Raw genomic sequence first — 16,242 nt, 5'->3', positions numbered from 1 at the left:
TTTCTAGAGTTAAAAAAACCCCGCTGCTTGGCCCTGACCTGGATAACCCAGGCAAGCCTGATTTGTCAAATCTCAGAAACTAAGTGAGCATGGCGGACATACAACTAACTCTCCTCCACTCAGTACCCTTCAGCAAACTTCTTGTCTGAGAGTTCGGAACCTTGACAGTTTCCAAAACTTTGATCTGACGGTCCAAGACATCACAAATGTTGCACTCACACGACTGGGCAGCTCTGTTGCAAAGAAGTTTTCCCATCCACTGTTCCACCTGAAAAGTTTTGTCACAGGACCTGGGGGCCTAAATGTTTATGACTCGGGTGTTTTTCTTGTTTGTGGTACTGAATTGCCAAGTTGTGACAGTGTCAGAACCCACAGCTAACAATGAAGTACACGCATTCAGGAACGGTTATACTTTTATTGCAACCACACTGACTTTAATCTCAATTTGTAACCATGGTCCATTGTTTTTTTGTTTTTTTTTAAAGTACTTGCTTATGATTGAGGACACACCCCCAATGGCATTGGCCAATTAGGCACCCTCCCGTGCGCGGGATAAGTCAGGCAACCGTTAGGTGGCTAAAGCTGAGAACTCGGAGTATCTCACGGTACATAGGCGCTCTCCAGACAACACTACCTCCTCCTGCACATCTGTAGAGATAAGCGTTTCAGCAAAGGCATAACGAGAGGGATAGGAATGCAATAGCAATTAACAAGACACAGAATGAACTCCCCAACCCCCATAGCAACATAGCTGACAGACAGGAACCAAGGCTATGGCAGGGGCTGCTAGATCAAGAATGCAGACCCAAGTTCTCTAGAAAAAGCACACTGACTTTAATCTCAACTTGTAACCATGGTCCATTGTTTTTGTTTTTTAAAGTACTTGCTTATGATTGAGGAAGTTCTAAAAAACACTGTCTCAGAATCCTAAAGCCCTTGTCAGAAAATTGATACCAGTATAACGAATGCACATGAGCAGAGCAGGATTGTGACAACAAGCCCCACCCTGTACACGCTCAGTAGACTGTGAGAAGAGCCCCTACAGAGATACAAACTGTGCACACTTAGGCTTGTGAACAAGACTGTAATCACAGCCTGTGGAGAATGAACAGATCACATGGGGTGGGGGGGGGGTTACTGCCCTGTCCTATTTCTCACACACATTCAAATATCCCTAGTGTGGCTACATGGATCATCTTATATCTACCGCGCTTCACTTTGCTCCGGGGCAAAAAGCCTCACTTCCCCCCCCCCTTGGATTATCTCGCTCGTGTGACCGGGACCAGTGTAAACTAATGTAGCCACTGAACAAAACACTATAAAACAATGAAATAAAGCAATGCAATGAAACTGCTATAAGGCAGCAAGAACTAGTGACAATGCAGTATAAAAGTGGTGAAAACAAACCAAGGATCAAATGTCTGGAAAAATAAACACATCTTAAACTTGGCACCTATAAGATGCATCAGGGAGCTCTTGAATCTCTCTGGGAGGGGAAATTCCACAAACAGCCGCAGCTCCAGTTGCGGCGCTCGTCTGAAAGTTCTGCAAGCCCATAGCCAAGCCATCAAAGAACACCTCAAAACACGGTCAGATTCGTGCAAAATAGGCTATCCTTCCGTTTAACCATTAGAGACAACCATACTTGGCATAGACAATGAGGTCTGTTGAAAGCATCACCTATAGAATTTCTGTCTGTGATAGATCTATGCAAGACACCTTACAACTCTGTTCAACTTTGAACCTCCTGCTAAAGCAAGGCTATGCAAGAAGCAGAGGTGTCAGCTCTTCATCGTGTTTTGTATTCATTCTCTCCCTGCACTTTTAGCAGAAGTTAAACTGGCGATGTGCTGTCTGTAGTGAAAATGAAACTAATAAGAAGAACATCCTCTGCTAGGTAACCAGAGGATACAAGCTGTAGAAGGCACAAGAGCAGAGGCAGTAAGAGATGTTGGCAATCCTATCCATCCTTTAACAATTTCCAAGTTTCAGCAGCCTTCTTTTCCTAGCTGCACATTCCCCAAGCCTTTTTTTTAAAAGTTTGCACTCCAGACTTTATTAGCTGTTAAAGTAGCAAGCACCTGCCTGTTCTTCGAATCAGAGCAACAAGCCGTGCTTTCACAGTAAGCCGCACACTCAGTGGACCTTGAAGATTTGTTTTAGCGCAGGCCACCAGTTCAGCTTCACAATTAGCTGCCTGAATGCGACCCACACCACCTGCGCTGAGGGAAACCGGCATGGATTAACAGCAGAGTAACCTTGAGGGGCAACCAATTTACCCTTCTCTGGTCACAAAATAAAGTCACTAGACAAAAGATTCAAAAACAGTTCAGACTCCCTAAATCACATCTGTACCAGGAAAAAAACAACCCTGCTCAGCTCATTTAGATTTTGTATTTACTAGTCAATTCATTTTTAGATTTTAGAATGGAAAAAAAAATCTTACAGGGATTTACTCTCTGTTTATTTTAGCAAATTTGATTAAAGAGATACAAGCTGATAGAAGAGAATGTGTTTTGGAAGACAGATTCTACCTACAGAACTGGACTGCCTTTTTTGTTTGCTTGTTTTTCAAAGCCATACTTACAAATTCAGGGAGAACAAGAATATCTGGAAAAGAAGACAGGACTTTGAGACCACTGGGTAAGGAGACAGACGTGGTTGCTGAAGACATCTTGCTGGTTTCTTTCCAGACTCACCAAGAGAGTCCTCACACTACAGACCCTTCCTTCTGCTCCAGGTCCTTCCTTCTGTTCTCTTGGGCAGGTGAGTTCTTACCTGTTCAGTTATGTTAATACTGCCCGCCCTTCAGGGCAGGAGCTCAGCTTAAGGGTAACCAACCAATTGGAATACCTATTTTTGTGTTTCTGTGCCCTGGACTGCTCTGGATTGTAATTGTCTCGCATTCTGGTAGGTGCCTTGTTGTCATGCCTAGAAGGCAGGTGCAGCAAACATAATTTAAAATCCAAAAGTGTTTTGGTTCCGGTGAAGCAGCTATAAATTTAAGATGATAGAGTTACAACCCCTGGAGTGAGTGAAGTAATGCTATGGTAATTGGTTATTGGCTTGTTTGTTTATTGTACATTTAAAAATCAACTCCTCTGGAATTCCAGAGCTATATCCCTTTCCATTATGTGTCCAAGATCAGTAAATAATGTTATTTTTATTGCTCAAACACTCTGCCATGACATAGTCACAGAATAGTGTCAGGACCCACAGCAGCAACCAAGTACACACTTGCAGGAAGGTTTTACTTTTATTGAAGCTATAGATGCATGAACAGGAACACTGTTAGGAATGACAGGTAAGCTATGCGCATGTAATGTTATAGTACATTCATATCAGCAGGGGTCATTTCGTAGAAAAAGAGCTAGGGGAACTCATTAGCATAACTCATTAGCATATACCACATCCCCTGACATCAAGGGTCCGGTGGTGGACCTGCAAGGCCAGTGGGAGTGTGAGGAAGCCCCGCGAAGCATTGGGGGCATTTTTATTGGCATGTCTTTGATTTTCTGCACAATTTCATTCTTGTTTTTGAAGTCCACATATAGATGTTCCGAAATCTTAATGAATGCTTCTTTTATATACTCCCCCCGTAGGCCAGCCATGGATAAAGGCAAGAAGAGAAAAATTTCTGAGGAAGACAGAGTGTTTAATGATGCATGGACAGAATCATTTGCATTCACTATGCAGTGTTATATTTGTTTTAAATGTCGCAATGGTTTTGCGGCTCCCGGTTTTTTTTTCCCGTCGGAAACGGGTCCAAGTGGCTCTTTATGTCTTAAAGGTTGCAGACCCCTGCCCTAGCGACTCCTCCAGCGGCCTTGAAAGATACTAGTTGTAGCAGAGCGGCAATTAAGTGCAAGAGAAAGAATGCGCATGAAAAGGGAAACAAAAGAAACTCTTGGCAGCTTGCTGACAAATAGCATATACTAAACTGGAGATGTTTGTGTGAATGGACCTTAATAACTGCCATTAGTATAAACAAAACAGTGCTAAGTGGCCTTTATTTTTCAGAAACCTTGGACTGAGTGGCTTTGAGCCTGTCTAGGATTCCCCCAAGAAAAGCAACTTAAAAAAAAAAAAGGACCCATACAACTCTGCGAATGTACAGAGTGAACTTGTTCTGGGATGGTCTAGGGCACATTGGTGAATCTAGCATCCTGTGCCTCAAGTCCCTACCTGACAAACGTTCTGAATTCAGTATCTGGACCAAGTTCCGGTAATGTGTTAAGCTTAATTTTCAGGGACCCATGGCCCAAATTTGGATTGTAGCACACAGGGAGGGCTTCCCCCCCACCCTGAAACAGGCTCAGAGACACACTATTTGTCTTGTTGGCCCTGTTCTTCTCCACCCATGCCATGGTCCAAATCCAAACTGGGGGCTTGAGCACCTGAAAATTAAGCTTGTAAGAATCCCTGAGGAGAACGCAGAATGAAGTCTAGTAAGGCCCTCATTTTCCATCTGGGCCACAGTAGCTCAAAGATGCTGAGGGGGTTGACAAGTAGGGCTGCCAGCTCTGAGTCAGGTAATATCTGGAGATTTCAGGGGTGGAGCCTGAGGAGGGTGGGGTTTATGGAGGGGAGGGACTTCAATGTGGCCTAATACCATAGAGTCCACCTTCCAAAGCATTTATTTCCTCCAGGTGAACTGATCTCTGTCACCTGGAGATCAGTCGTAATTCCAGGTGGTTTCCAGCCACCAGCTGGAGGCTGGCAACCCAAGTAGACAAGGATCCCAGCAGCATGGCTGCCGGCAGCCACTCAACAGAGGTTCAAACTACCCTACTTGTTGGAGAGCTGTGAACAGATCCGCCACAGTTTCTGTTTTGAATGAAAAGGAGCTATAGAGGGGTGAATATTTGCTTTGGAGAACCAACACTGTGTGTTTAAACGTCACCCTGAGTCCCTCAGCCCCCCCCCACACACACCTTGGCCTGCCATCCCCATTAGGGAACCGGTCCCTTTATATTTAGTTCCATTCATTCTACCATAATCTGATTTGACATTATCTGTTGGTGAAGCCCAATCAGTTTGTGTTTGACTAAAGCAACTCTTTCAGATAAACATGTATTCATAGGGCGGCTTCACACCTGGACTTTTGATCTTTCCTCTTTGCACAGTGCTCAGAGCCACCCCACACTTTCCCATGCAGCCTTTGGCCCACGTTTTCATCCTCTTCTCCAGCCAAAATGGAGCTTGAGCGTGTGTCTGTGTTTCTGGGCACAATTCAAGGTGTTTGCTTTGCCCTTTTCCTCCCTAAGCAGTCTGGGTCCAGAGTACCTCCAGAAGCATCCACATGGGTCCCAGCACGATACAGAACTCTTACTGAAAGTAAGCAGATCTCAGTCTGGTTGGTGCCTGGATGGCAGGAGGACCAGTTTACAGGGCAAGCAACCCAAGGGACTCCTTGTGACTCCAAGCTGGTAGAGGCCAACGGGGCAGGAGTAGATGATGGTTGTAGCTTGTACCTGTTACCAGCTGCCCAAATCCATCTGACTAGAGCCTGCCTTGGACCCAGCAGAGATAGCACAGGAGGCAGCACGTGTCCCTTGCACCTGTTGTCATCTCCTAGACCCATCCTGCTGCTGTGGGATACAATCCTGAAAAATATTCATAGCAGACTACTAAACTCTGGACTCTAAACACCGTCATTCTGCCTCGTGCAGAAAATCACAGCAACAAGATAATGGCTCAAAACAATCTATGAGCATTGACCAGTTCTGCCAGCGTGTTTGTTTCCCCAGAATAAATGATTTGCCCAGAGATGCCCTTATTGAAGGAAACACGCTGCAAATGTCACCTGCTTTGATAAAGACTGATTTGTTTTCCATTTGTTAATTCACGGGTATGTTAATGGGCAAACGTCTCACCCCTAGATGTGTCTTGCTCACTAGGAAGTAAGTACCATCGGCTGCAATGGGGTTTCCTGCCAAGTTTAGGATTACAGTTTTGTAATGAGAACCAAAAAACCAAAGAGTTTTGCATTTCCTCCTATTCATCTGTGCCTACTCTTCTTTCTCTCTGTGACTCAAGGCGAATTACACAGAGTGAGTAGATACAATTCAACAAGATGGGACATTCCATAAACATAGGATTGTAAAAATCTGGAACCAACCAGAAATCTAAAAACAGGACTGAAGCAAAGCATAAGTAGAGCCAGTGTGGTGTAGTGGTTAAGAGTGTAAGACTCGAATTCGAATGCACACTCTTGCTCTGGAGCTCACTGGGTGACCTTGGGCCAGTCACACGCTCTTAGGCTGACCTACCTCACAGGACTGTGGCGAGGATAAAATGGAAGAGAGGAGAATGATGGATACACTTGGACTTTCGCCCCCCCCCCCCCCGGAAATTGGAAAGTCTACGCCCTTGATCAGTGCCCCGGGTGGTGCGGTATACCCAGTAGCCCTTCTCCAGCAAGAATTGGGAGGTTAATGCAATAAATAACGAGTATTCTTGCTGTTTAAGTTCTGCTAAGGAGGCTCAGACAACTATCTTACTTGGATGCACTAGAAGAAGGGTGTCAGGACCCACACAGCAGGTAATGAAGTACACTCTTGTAGAAAGGTTTTACTTTATTGAAGCCATGAAGCACTTGAACATAATCACTGTTCAGAATAAAGACATGGGCTGTGCAAGGTATAATAAAGCGAATTCATAATTCCAATAGCCAATAGATAAGGTTCCCGTGCACACGGCCGGAGTACCATTCTCGCGCCTAAACCCTGAGAACCAGTGTTCCCTTAAGTATAAACAATTAAACTATTCCCACACTACTGCTCATTAAAGACTAAGCAAAGCAGCCTGCCTTTCCCCACCTGTGGCCTTCGTCGGATAGCATTACATCAAAGCGTGACTAGCGTTCATAGAAAGGAATGCAGGGACACAGACAGATGAGCGCATGAAAGACTGGGTAGACATGCGCATGAGATGCCGGGAGCCGAGGGGGGGGTTATTAGGGAAACATCACATACAATACATTACATAGCCCTTAGGAACCATTGGCAGCTTGCTGACACAGGGCCTTTTTCAGGGGTTGTCCCCAACATTGAAGAATTTGTCAGAGGGATTGTGGCTCAGCGGTAGAGCATCTGCTTAGCATGCAGAAGGCCCCAAATTCAATCCCAGGCATCTCCAGTTGAAAAGGTCTGGTAGTAAGTGATGTGAAAGACCCCTCCCTGTGACCTGGATACTTGTCAGACTGGTGGTCTGACTTGGTATAAGGCAGTTCTAGGTGTCCAACCGGTTCTTCTGGATACTGTCAGCTAAGGCTGCCACGGGATGGAATGTGTGGGTTGCTCCTCTCGTCTCCCTCCTCCCTTCCCCCCTTCTCCCTTCAGCTGCGCGGTGTTATCTGTCCAGTGTCCTTGAAGGTTTTACTCTGCCTGCTCCTAGCTTCCCACTGGGAATGTAACCGTTGCTTTTTGAACGCATCTTCAGGTGCTTGCCTATTGGCTTTACTGTATCAGGGGGTCATGATTGAAGGGGGTATATCTGAAGGTCCAAATCATTAGCCCGCCATTCCTGACACAAGTGTTCATGGTGTCCTGAATGATAGCTCTCAATAAACTGAAACTGAATGTTCTGAAGGAACACTGTTGAGTGTCTTGACTGGGAACCCTGACAGATACACACATTTTTCCTCACTGTCCTCTTTCTGGAAACATCTGAGACTGGAATTTAATGAGCTGGATTCTTGTGTGCTGCTGCTGATTTATATGATGTATTATGACATTTTATTATATTGTTTAATTAATTTTAGGGTTTTATTGTTCAATGTTAATCTGCAAATGACTTTGCAAGCAGTAGTCTTCTGGATGAATCCGCAGAATAAAAATGTTGTAAGTTAAATAAAAATGACTATGGGTTGGATACAAACTAAATTGGCAGTTTCCACCAACTCCCCCTTTACGTCATTCCTCGGGGTTCCTAGTGCCAGGACAGCATTTTGTGGAGATCAATGGGCTGAAGTCAGCAGGGAGGGGCAGGAAAGTTCTGTTCCACTGATATCCAGGGTCCAGCCCTGCATATGCCCCCATTCAGCTCATTCATCCCTTCTCTTCCCCACTCTCCAAAGTAAATAAGTCCCAGCAATTTCAGAGAGAATTAACTTCAAGGGAAGTTTGCTTAACGTTAGGCCTGCTGGGAACCATCACCAGCAAACATTCCACCATAGATCAGTCAGTGGCTACAATTCAAGTATTTGACAGCAGTTAATGAAATTCTCATTAGCATAGACCCAAAACTGACTTACCAAATACAACTTGATTATATGGTTTCGATCAATTGTTGTTAAAAAAATCATGTAGTTTTTAATACAAACGATATGACATTGGCAAAGATCCCACAGGTTCATGAAGGACTTTACACTGTCAAAACTGTTCAACTATCTGCAAATTCTTTCCTCCCTCTTCAAATATGACCTATGTGATAGTAATTTCCTCCTGCCTGCAGCCACTAAGTAAGGCCACCAAAGGGGTCAAAACTCCAGCAGGTCCAAATCCCCCTGGGGGTGTCTGTAGACAGGGAAGTCATGTGACTTGTATTTGTACAATGCTTGAACTAAGTCAGCAGTAGGGTTGCCAACTTCCAGGGGGCACCTGGAGATCTCCCACTATTATAATTGATTTCCAGATGAGTTCCCCTGGAGAAAATGGCTGCTTTGGAAGGTGGACTCCAAAGTGTACAGGCCATGACCTCTCCTGACGTTGCAAACCTCTTAGCACTGGTACTCAGCGGTTTACTGCCACTGAATATGCTACCATTCATAATATCTGAAGTTTGCAAATGATCGTGTCATATATTTTGTTCCCTTTTCTTTGCTAAAGTTTGGTGTTTGGATAGGGTTGCCAACCAGCCCTAGAAGCAGCCCGTTAACATTAGTGTGATATACAACATAATAAGCTTCTCAATCTGACTTCTTTCACTTCTTTATCCTGCCCTTCCTCTGAGGAGCTCAGGACAGTATACTTCACCCTTCCCTCCTCCATTTTATCCTCACAACTATGTGAGGTAGACTTAGGGTTGCCAGTCTCCAGGTGGTGGCTGGAGAACTCTGGGAATTACAACTCATCTTCAGGTTACCAAGATCAGTTCCCCTGGAGAAAATGGCTGCTTTGGAAAGTGGTCTCTATGACATCATACCCTGCTGAGGCCCCTCCTCTCCCCAAAACCTGCCCTAGGCTCCCTCCACCCATAAAATCACCTGGCAACCCCGTGAGAGTGTGTGACGGGCCTAAGGGCAACCAACAAGTTTCATGGTTGAGGGCCTAACTATATGTTACCTTTCCCTTGCACTCTCCCCAGGTCCTGGCAGTCAGATGTGCGTTGCAGGTTTCGTGCTTGATTACTGGGTGCACAGGGGCCAGTTTGGATCACTACTGTGTTGTACAGAAGAGGAAGCTCCAGTCTCCCCCTCCCCACTGTTTTCCTGACCTGAAATGGTCCCAACAAGCTGCTTTTTGCCATGTTGAGGAAAGCTATATGCATCCATATATGTACATTTCCCCAGTAGCAAAAATAGCAGTCCCTGGGCCTTTTCCAGGTTAAAAAAAAATGTTTAGGAAAGGCCTATGCCCCCCCCTCTCAGTGTTCCCCTGCTTCAATCCAAATAGGCCCCTGTATGCCTGGAAACTGAATTGCTGCAAGCATGGAGATTGCAGCACATGTCTGATCACCGGGACCCATGGAGGACGTGAGGGAAAAACAATGCGTAATTAGGCCCTCTGTGTAGGGATTTGAACCTGGGTCACCCCAGCCGTAGTCCCTGGAGTCCTGCCTCTCAAACCAGTTTTAGGGAAACAAGAGCAGCCAGGCTCCCCCCACTTCGTTTCATCTGGTATTTGCATCCTATATTTGCATCCGCAATTCCAGATTTTTCAGCTCACAAGGCCTGATGGACTAGCTAATTTGAACTGTGCAGCCCACCACAGCTAACCTCAACCCTTCACACAGATTCACCTGGCTGATAGTTGTTAGCCCGGTTGGGCTGGATGAGTGGTTCCAGGAGGTTATAAACATCAGGTCCCTGGGCCAAAACAATGATGTTCACCCAGGCGTTTAATAGAATTCTGGTCATGTTCTTGGTCATGTTCTCTCCCCACTTTCATGCAGTTTGCTTTTATGTCTGAAGTTATGCTTATTTTATACTACTGGTTTTACTACCTGCTGAATTTTTTTTTTTAATAATGATTTGTTTAATCAGGGGTTGTTTCGTAGAAAAAGAGCTAGGGGAACTCATTAGCATGACTCATTAGCATATGCCACACCCCCTGACATCACCGGAAGTGTGTCACCCTCTTCTCCTGCCTCCTCCTGGCTGAATGAGGGCCGGAAGTGGGGCGGCCGGAAGCACGGGCCGGGGCTTCGTCATGTTCCCCGCCCCCCCGTACCTCACCGGGGGGAACTGCGATCCCCCGCGATCCCCCAAAATGACCTCTGTGTTTAATTATTGCTGTTGTAGTTTAGTTTTTGAGTGGCTTTAAAAAAATAAATTGTGGTATGTTGCTAGCCACTTTGGGTAGGCGGAAAGTGTGGAACATAATGCTTTTAAATAAATAAAACATACATTATATTTATTATATTTATTATGTGTTAAGTCGTGCGCTTAACAAAGAGTCGGAGAGTGATTTCAGCAAGAATGCGGTTTATTCTTCAGCTCAGTTACTTCTCCGTTACGGTACAACAATCGCCAGCCAGAACCCATCACCGATCGAACTATTTACACTGGCTTGTCGATATTTAAACACTCCCGGCTAATGTAGCCACACCCCCTGTACAGATAACAACCTATGAGGTTGAAGATACAATATCCAATCACAAGCGGTCCCGCTTTGCAACGTGATTGGTAGACACTCTCTGGGCTAGGACTCCTATTGGTTACATTAGGATCCTAGCCCAGGCTGAAGCTTAACATTAAGTTTCAATGAGGCGATTCGCATGTCAGTATTTACATTCAAGTCAATACATAACATTATGTTAAATGTTTTTAGCCTAGGTGAAATCTCCTCTTAGTTCACAATATATTATAGTCTTACTTCCTCCATACCTGAGTGGTTGCCTCTGGCTGAGGGTGGACTTACACATTAAACACTGTTCTGTAATCTCTTGTCTCCAAATGATTTATTTTTTAATAACAGAATGAAACCTTCGGGGCTACAGCTTTAAGGGAGACACCAACATGGGGGAGGGGGGAAGAGAGAAGGGGTGGCATTTAACCCTTTCACCACACCCCATTTCCCATCAAAATCTACCCCCACTATTTCCATGTGTTTATTCCTACTGGGGAAATTTTTCCATAAAATTCCCCCAGGAGAGGGTAAAAACAGCTCAGAGGTAGTGATTTTCAGTGGGGGGAGATGGGACCAGAGTCATGGATGTTTGGTTCTACCCTGGGAGTTTCTTGTATTAATAGAGCCAGTTAATGGTTAACTGAGGCAAGGCTTGTCCTGGTTGCTTTTTTGCGCCTGCTTTTCTTTCTTTCTTTTTTACTACATAACTGATACAGCTGGATGCACATCTGTATAGAGGGTTTGGCCTCCAAGTGGGATTCTTACGTACGTGAAAGAGAACAATGAAGGAAAAATACTACCAACACTGCTTGGAATTTCAGCCCCAGCGCTAAACAGGACAGCAGCAGAAATATAGACTTGAACAGTTTGGCATCAATCTTTTCAAAGCTGAAGACTGGGCTCCTCCTTTAAGCTGCTTTCTTCTGTTGCCAGCCACTGCCGCTCGAGTCCCACCTGCCACAGTTAATAGTGTTCTTTATCTCTTTCATCTGCATACTTGAGGGACTTTTAATAGGTTCTACTGGGTCGACCACATTCCCTAGGACAGAGGGGGAGAGGCTCAGTCCCTGACTGGGGCCAGTGGACACATTCCAGAGGGGCAGCCATGGTAGACTGCTGCAGCAGAAATAAGGAGTCTTTCTGCAAACCGATTTATGGCGACATCAGTTTTCATGAGACTCACAAAAGCTATTGCTGCATCGTGTTTGTTAGTCTTTATAAAGTGCCACAAAGACCCCTTTGTCATCATGGACAGTAGGTTGTTAACTGGCCATTATTATTTTTTTTTAACCCAAACAGCCATGCTTGCTTTTTCCTCCTACAGAGATCTGATCTGCAGAAATGAGCTGATGAAGTTTTTATGGCTGCAGCCTAAACTATCACCTCTTCCTTGATGTAGATCAAATTGCTTTTTATGGAGGCAGTTCAAAAATTGGCGATGTGAGGCACTGCCCAGAGATCTCTGTGGAGAAAGGAGAGTGCAGGTGGTGGGTCCTGCAGATCCTGTTTCTTTTCTTCTTCTTCTTTTTTTGTACATTCAGATCTTAAGGAGGCGTTGGGTGGCCAGAGACAGGCATGGTTGCTATGAAGATCTGGTTTCTGTGCTTTACTTCATTTTTTTACTTCATTTCCATGTCAATCAGAGGTGGTCCAAGGCATTTTGCCACTCCAAGGGTCCTCTTGTGATGTCTTCTCCACCGGGTCTGGCAAGCTCCAGAGGCAGCGCCTGCACTGAACCCAGGCAAGCGGTGTGGGGAAAATACAACTCCTTCTGCTCTAGGTTGCCAACTCCAGGTTGGGAGATTCTTGGCAATTTGGGAGTAGAGCCTGGGGAGGGGGGAGTTTGGGGAGGGGAAGGATCTCAGCAGGGAAGTGATGCCATAGAGGTCCTTTCCGCATTTGCCTGCCACTCCAGATTTTCTCGGGGAGCCGTGGTGGCTTAGAGGTTAAGACGCTGAGCTACAGATGGGAAGGTCTGTAGTTCAGCAGTTCGAGACCAGAGTGCTGCATGACGAAGTGAGCACCTGTCTCTGGCCCCAGCTCCTGCCAACCTAGCAGTTCAAACGCAATAAATTGCAAGTAGATAAATAGCTACCACTTCGGTGGGAAGGTAACAACATTTTGTGTGCCTCAGCATTTAGTCATACCAGCCACGTGGCCATGGAGAAGTCTTCAGACAGCACTGGATCTTTGGCTTGGAAACGGAGATGAGCACTGCCCCCTAAGTCGGATTCACCTAGCTTTCAAGCAAGGGAAACCTTTACCTTTTTTTACTGGGTTTTCTCAGTGTTCAAGTCAAGGCAATTTAAGTGCACAGCAGGACAGCATCAAAAAACCCCGGGGCAACAGCAGCCTGAAACCGGGCTGACCACTGAAGGGAGGTAATGTAATGCAGAATAGGGGGGAAACGGAATAAAAAGAATGTTGAACTCGATTTTAGTGCAGAACGGGGGGGGAACTGGATTAAAAAGAAGAGTGAATTCAATTTTGGTGCAGAATTGCTTTGAGAACACTGCGGTGAACATGGATTAAAAGGAGAGTGCAGAAAGGGCCAGAGTCGATGCTCCAAAGCTCCCATTTTCTCCAGGGAAACTGATCTCTGAAGTCTGGAGATCAATTGTAATTCTGGTAGTTCTCCAGGCCCCACCTGAAGGTTGGCATCCCTATCCTGCATTATCCCTGCCACACTGGCACTGCAAGCAGCCACTTGGGTGGTGACTGACCCTAATAGCTGCACAACCAATTTTCAAGCAGTAGAAAAGAGCAAAAGTCCAGTAGCTCCTTAAAGACCAGCAAAATATGTGGCAGGGTAGGAGCTTTCATGACGGGGTGCGGAGGGAAGTGGCCGCTGGGCAGCCTCCCCCAACAATGACCCCCCCCCGGGTGAGTGTAGAGGCCGTTGTATTACAACGGGCTTGGCCTGTGGCCCGAGCAAGCTGCCGCCGCCGCCATGATCCCTTCTCGGGTTTGCAGGCCGAGGAAGCCCATGTTGCCACCGCCTCCTGGCCGGTGCAGCGCCGCCATGATGGGCCTCAGCTTCAGGACCCTCCACCCGGAGCATCCGGGCCATCCATCGGCTCCCAGCACAGTGAGGCTGAGACTCTGGGCAGCGCATCTGTGGGTGGGATGAAGGGAATGCAGCTAGTGACCAGGGACCTGTTTCTGAATGGCAGTTCAGGCGGCCAACTGATTTTGGCACGCATAGAACTTTGCCACCCCAAATGACAATTATATATAAGGAGAGATACTGTGCTAAGGTCCCTCCCCCAACACTGCTCTCCTCAGGCTCCACCCCCAAATCTCCAAGAATGTCCAAACCCAGAGTTGGCAAGCATAAGGCTGAAGGAAGTCTTCATATGTTGCTTAGTAGAATGGTAGGATAAAGATTGCACTGGTCAAAGTTTTGTCCTGGATTTTTTTCTGGTATAAATAAAAAATAGTTCTCTGTCAAGCAATATCTGAAGCACAACTGTGTACACTTCCCATCACATGTTACTGGTTTTCATATATGAATAAAATGATATAACTAAGGTGTTTTAAATGAGAGAAGTCCAGATCATGTCTACCATATTGAACTATTAGATGCTTTGAGCAGTGTCTATGAATATATGTTTGCCTATTGGCTTATTGGAATAACAGAAAGCTTTGCTTAATGAATTGGTGTGTGTTTTTAGGACTTTATGTTATGTCAAAAGCTGAATATATACCAAGTTTATGGTATAAGATATTTGTAAAAGCTTCAGCAAGTTTAAGCTCTGCTATAGAAAAGTTAATAAGCTTATGGATAAAATGTTTCTGTATAAGAGAAAAGTAGTTATGTTTTAAGGAACTGTGTTTATAGCTAAGTTAAAGAACTAACAAGAAAGAGTTGGAAAATGACCAAGAGCTGGGCCAGGTGTGTGTGAACCCCAGCCAACATGAAAGTACATAAATCATGGGCGAGTCAATTAAAGAAACTAACCAGAAAGAATTAACAAGCAAAGGGAGATGTTCTAAAGTGATGTTAAAGGAATAAATCATACACATCTACCAATGAAAAGTGCAGGTGGATCTTAAATCATGACTCTTGACATCAATTAAAAAGGGTCAATTAGGAGTACAGAATTTGTATTATAGAATGGTGTTTCCTACTGATTGAAGTGGAATCACACATTCTGATGAAATAAGGAAGTTTAGATGTTTTAATATTTTGTAAAACTATTCTGTAAAATTCCCTGATGGGCCAAAATGAAAACAGATGTATAAATTTAGCACACCTACAAGAGCTTCATGCCACAGGCTATTTTAAAACTAAAAGAATTCATGTAAAGAGTTTAATTTTTTTGAATATCATTGTGTGTGTCTTTTGAATATCATTGCTTTCATATGGTGTTTATCTTTTAGGGAAAATGAGTTTATAAAATGCTTTAAGACCTTTATATGCCTGTATAAATGTAAAGGAACCAAAGTTGTAACTGAACATGAACTCAACCTGGAGAGTTCATTCAAAAGTGAAAGGAGTCAGGGAGTAATGCCAAGAGAAGTAAACAAAATCGAAAATAATGAAAATAATGAGTGTTGCACCTGCATTGAGGGAGCTGAGACACAGCCAAATAACATCCTGTGTGTCAAATATGTGATTGATGGCTGGCCAGACAAAGAAATCTGAACTGAACATGTCTAAGTGCTGTCAGTGATGATGTAAAGTGAGGAGGAGCAAGAAGCAAGCTCCCTGTTGTAACAAATTGAACACCCACGCTGAATTTAAGCTGTGAAGTGCTCCTTGTTAGAATAAAATTCTTTTGTTACACTTTACTGCCTGGATGATTATTTTAACTGTGTGGTTTATTGGCTAGCCACACAAGTCAAAGAGCTATTCATCTTTGTTATCTGCAAGCAGCTGGCATTGGGCCAGGAGGCATGCACTTTGCTGTCTTGTCTGTAGCTGTTCTCAGCCTTTGTCTGCAGCGCTCAAAGGGTGCAGATAACACTGGCGGGTTGGGAATGGCTAACTGAGGTTCACGTGCTGCATTGGGGCTGAAGGGTGTCGGTGGCTCTGCACTAGCTGTTGACTGTGAATCCTGACAAACCTGCATCTCATCCTCTTGCTGGATCACTTCTGTTGACTCAAGGCTGGCTACGTAGGGTCAGGGGTGGCCCAAGGGTTTTTTGCGCACTAGGCAAGGCTGCCTTGTGGTGCACCCCCCCCCCGTGTGCCTCCCCGCCCCAGCACGACAGCCCCAAGGAAGAAGAAGAAGAAGAGGAAGAGATTGGATTTATACCCCGCCCTTCACTTGGAGTCTCAGAGCGGCTTACAAACTCCTTTCCCTCCCCCTCCCCACAACAGACACCCTGTGAGGTGGGTGGGGCTGAGAGCACTCTGACACAAACTGCTCTTTTTCAAGGACAGCTGTGCCAGAGCTTGTGACTGACCCAAGGTCACATCAGCAGGTGCAAGTGGAGGACTGGG

At 45.2% G+C, this 16,242-nt stretch overlaps 1 protein-coding gene across 1 annotated transcript in view; it reads right to left on the bottom strand.

The window, feature by feature from the left end:
- The window catches only part of MAL (mal T-cell differentiation protein), a 49,753-nt gene extending 47,079 nt beyond the window's left edge, over nt 1-2,674 (bottom strand). The window contains exon 1 of the mRNA XM_015416144.1: nt 2,588-2,674. Coding sequence (XP_015271630.1) covers nt 2,588-2,674 — 87 coding nt within the window. The remainder of the gene's footprint in view (nt 1-2,587) is intronic.
- Between the last annotated feature and the right edge of the window lie 13,568 nt (nt 2,675-16,242).

This window comes from Gekko japonicus, unplaced genomic scaffold (assembly GCF_001447785.1).
Source record: "Gekko japonicus isolate JY-2015 unplaced genomic scaffold, Gekko_japonicus_V1.1 scaffold339, whole genome shotgun sequence".
In the NCBI taxonomy this organism is placed as follows: Eukaryota; Metazoa; Chordata; class Lepidosauria; order Squamata; family Gekkonidae; genus Gekko; species Gekko japonicus.
The sequence above is the reverse complement of the archived record's forward strand: the minus strand, read 5'-3'. Positions and strand labels throughout refer to the sequence as shown.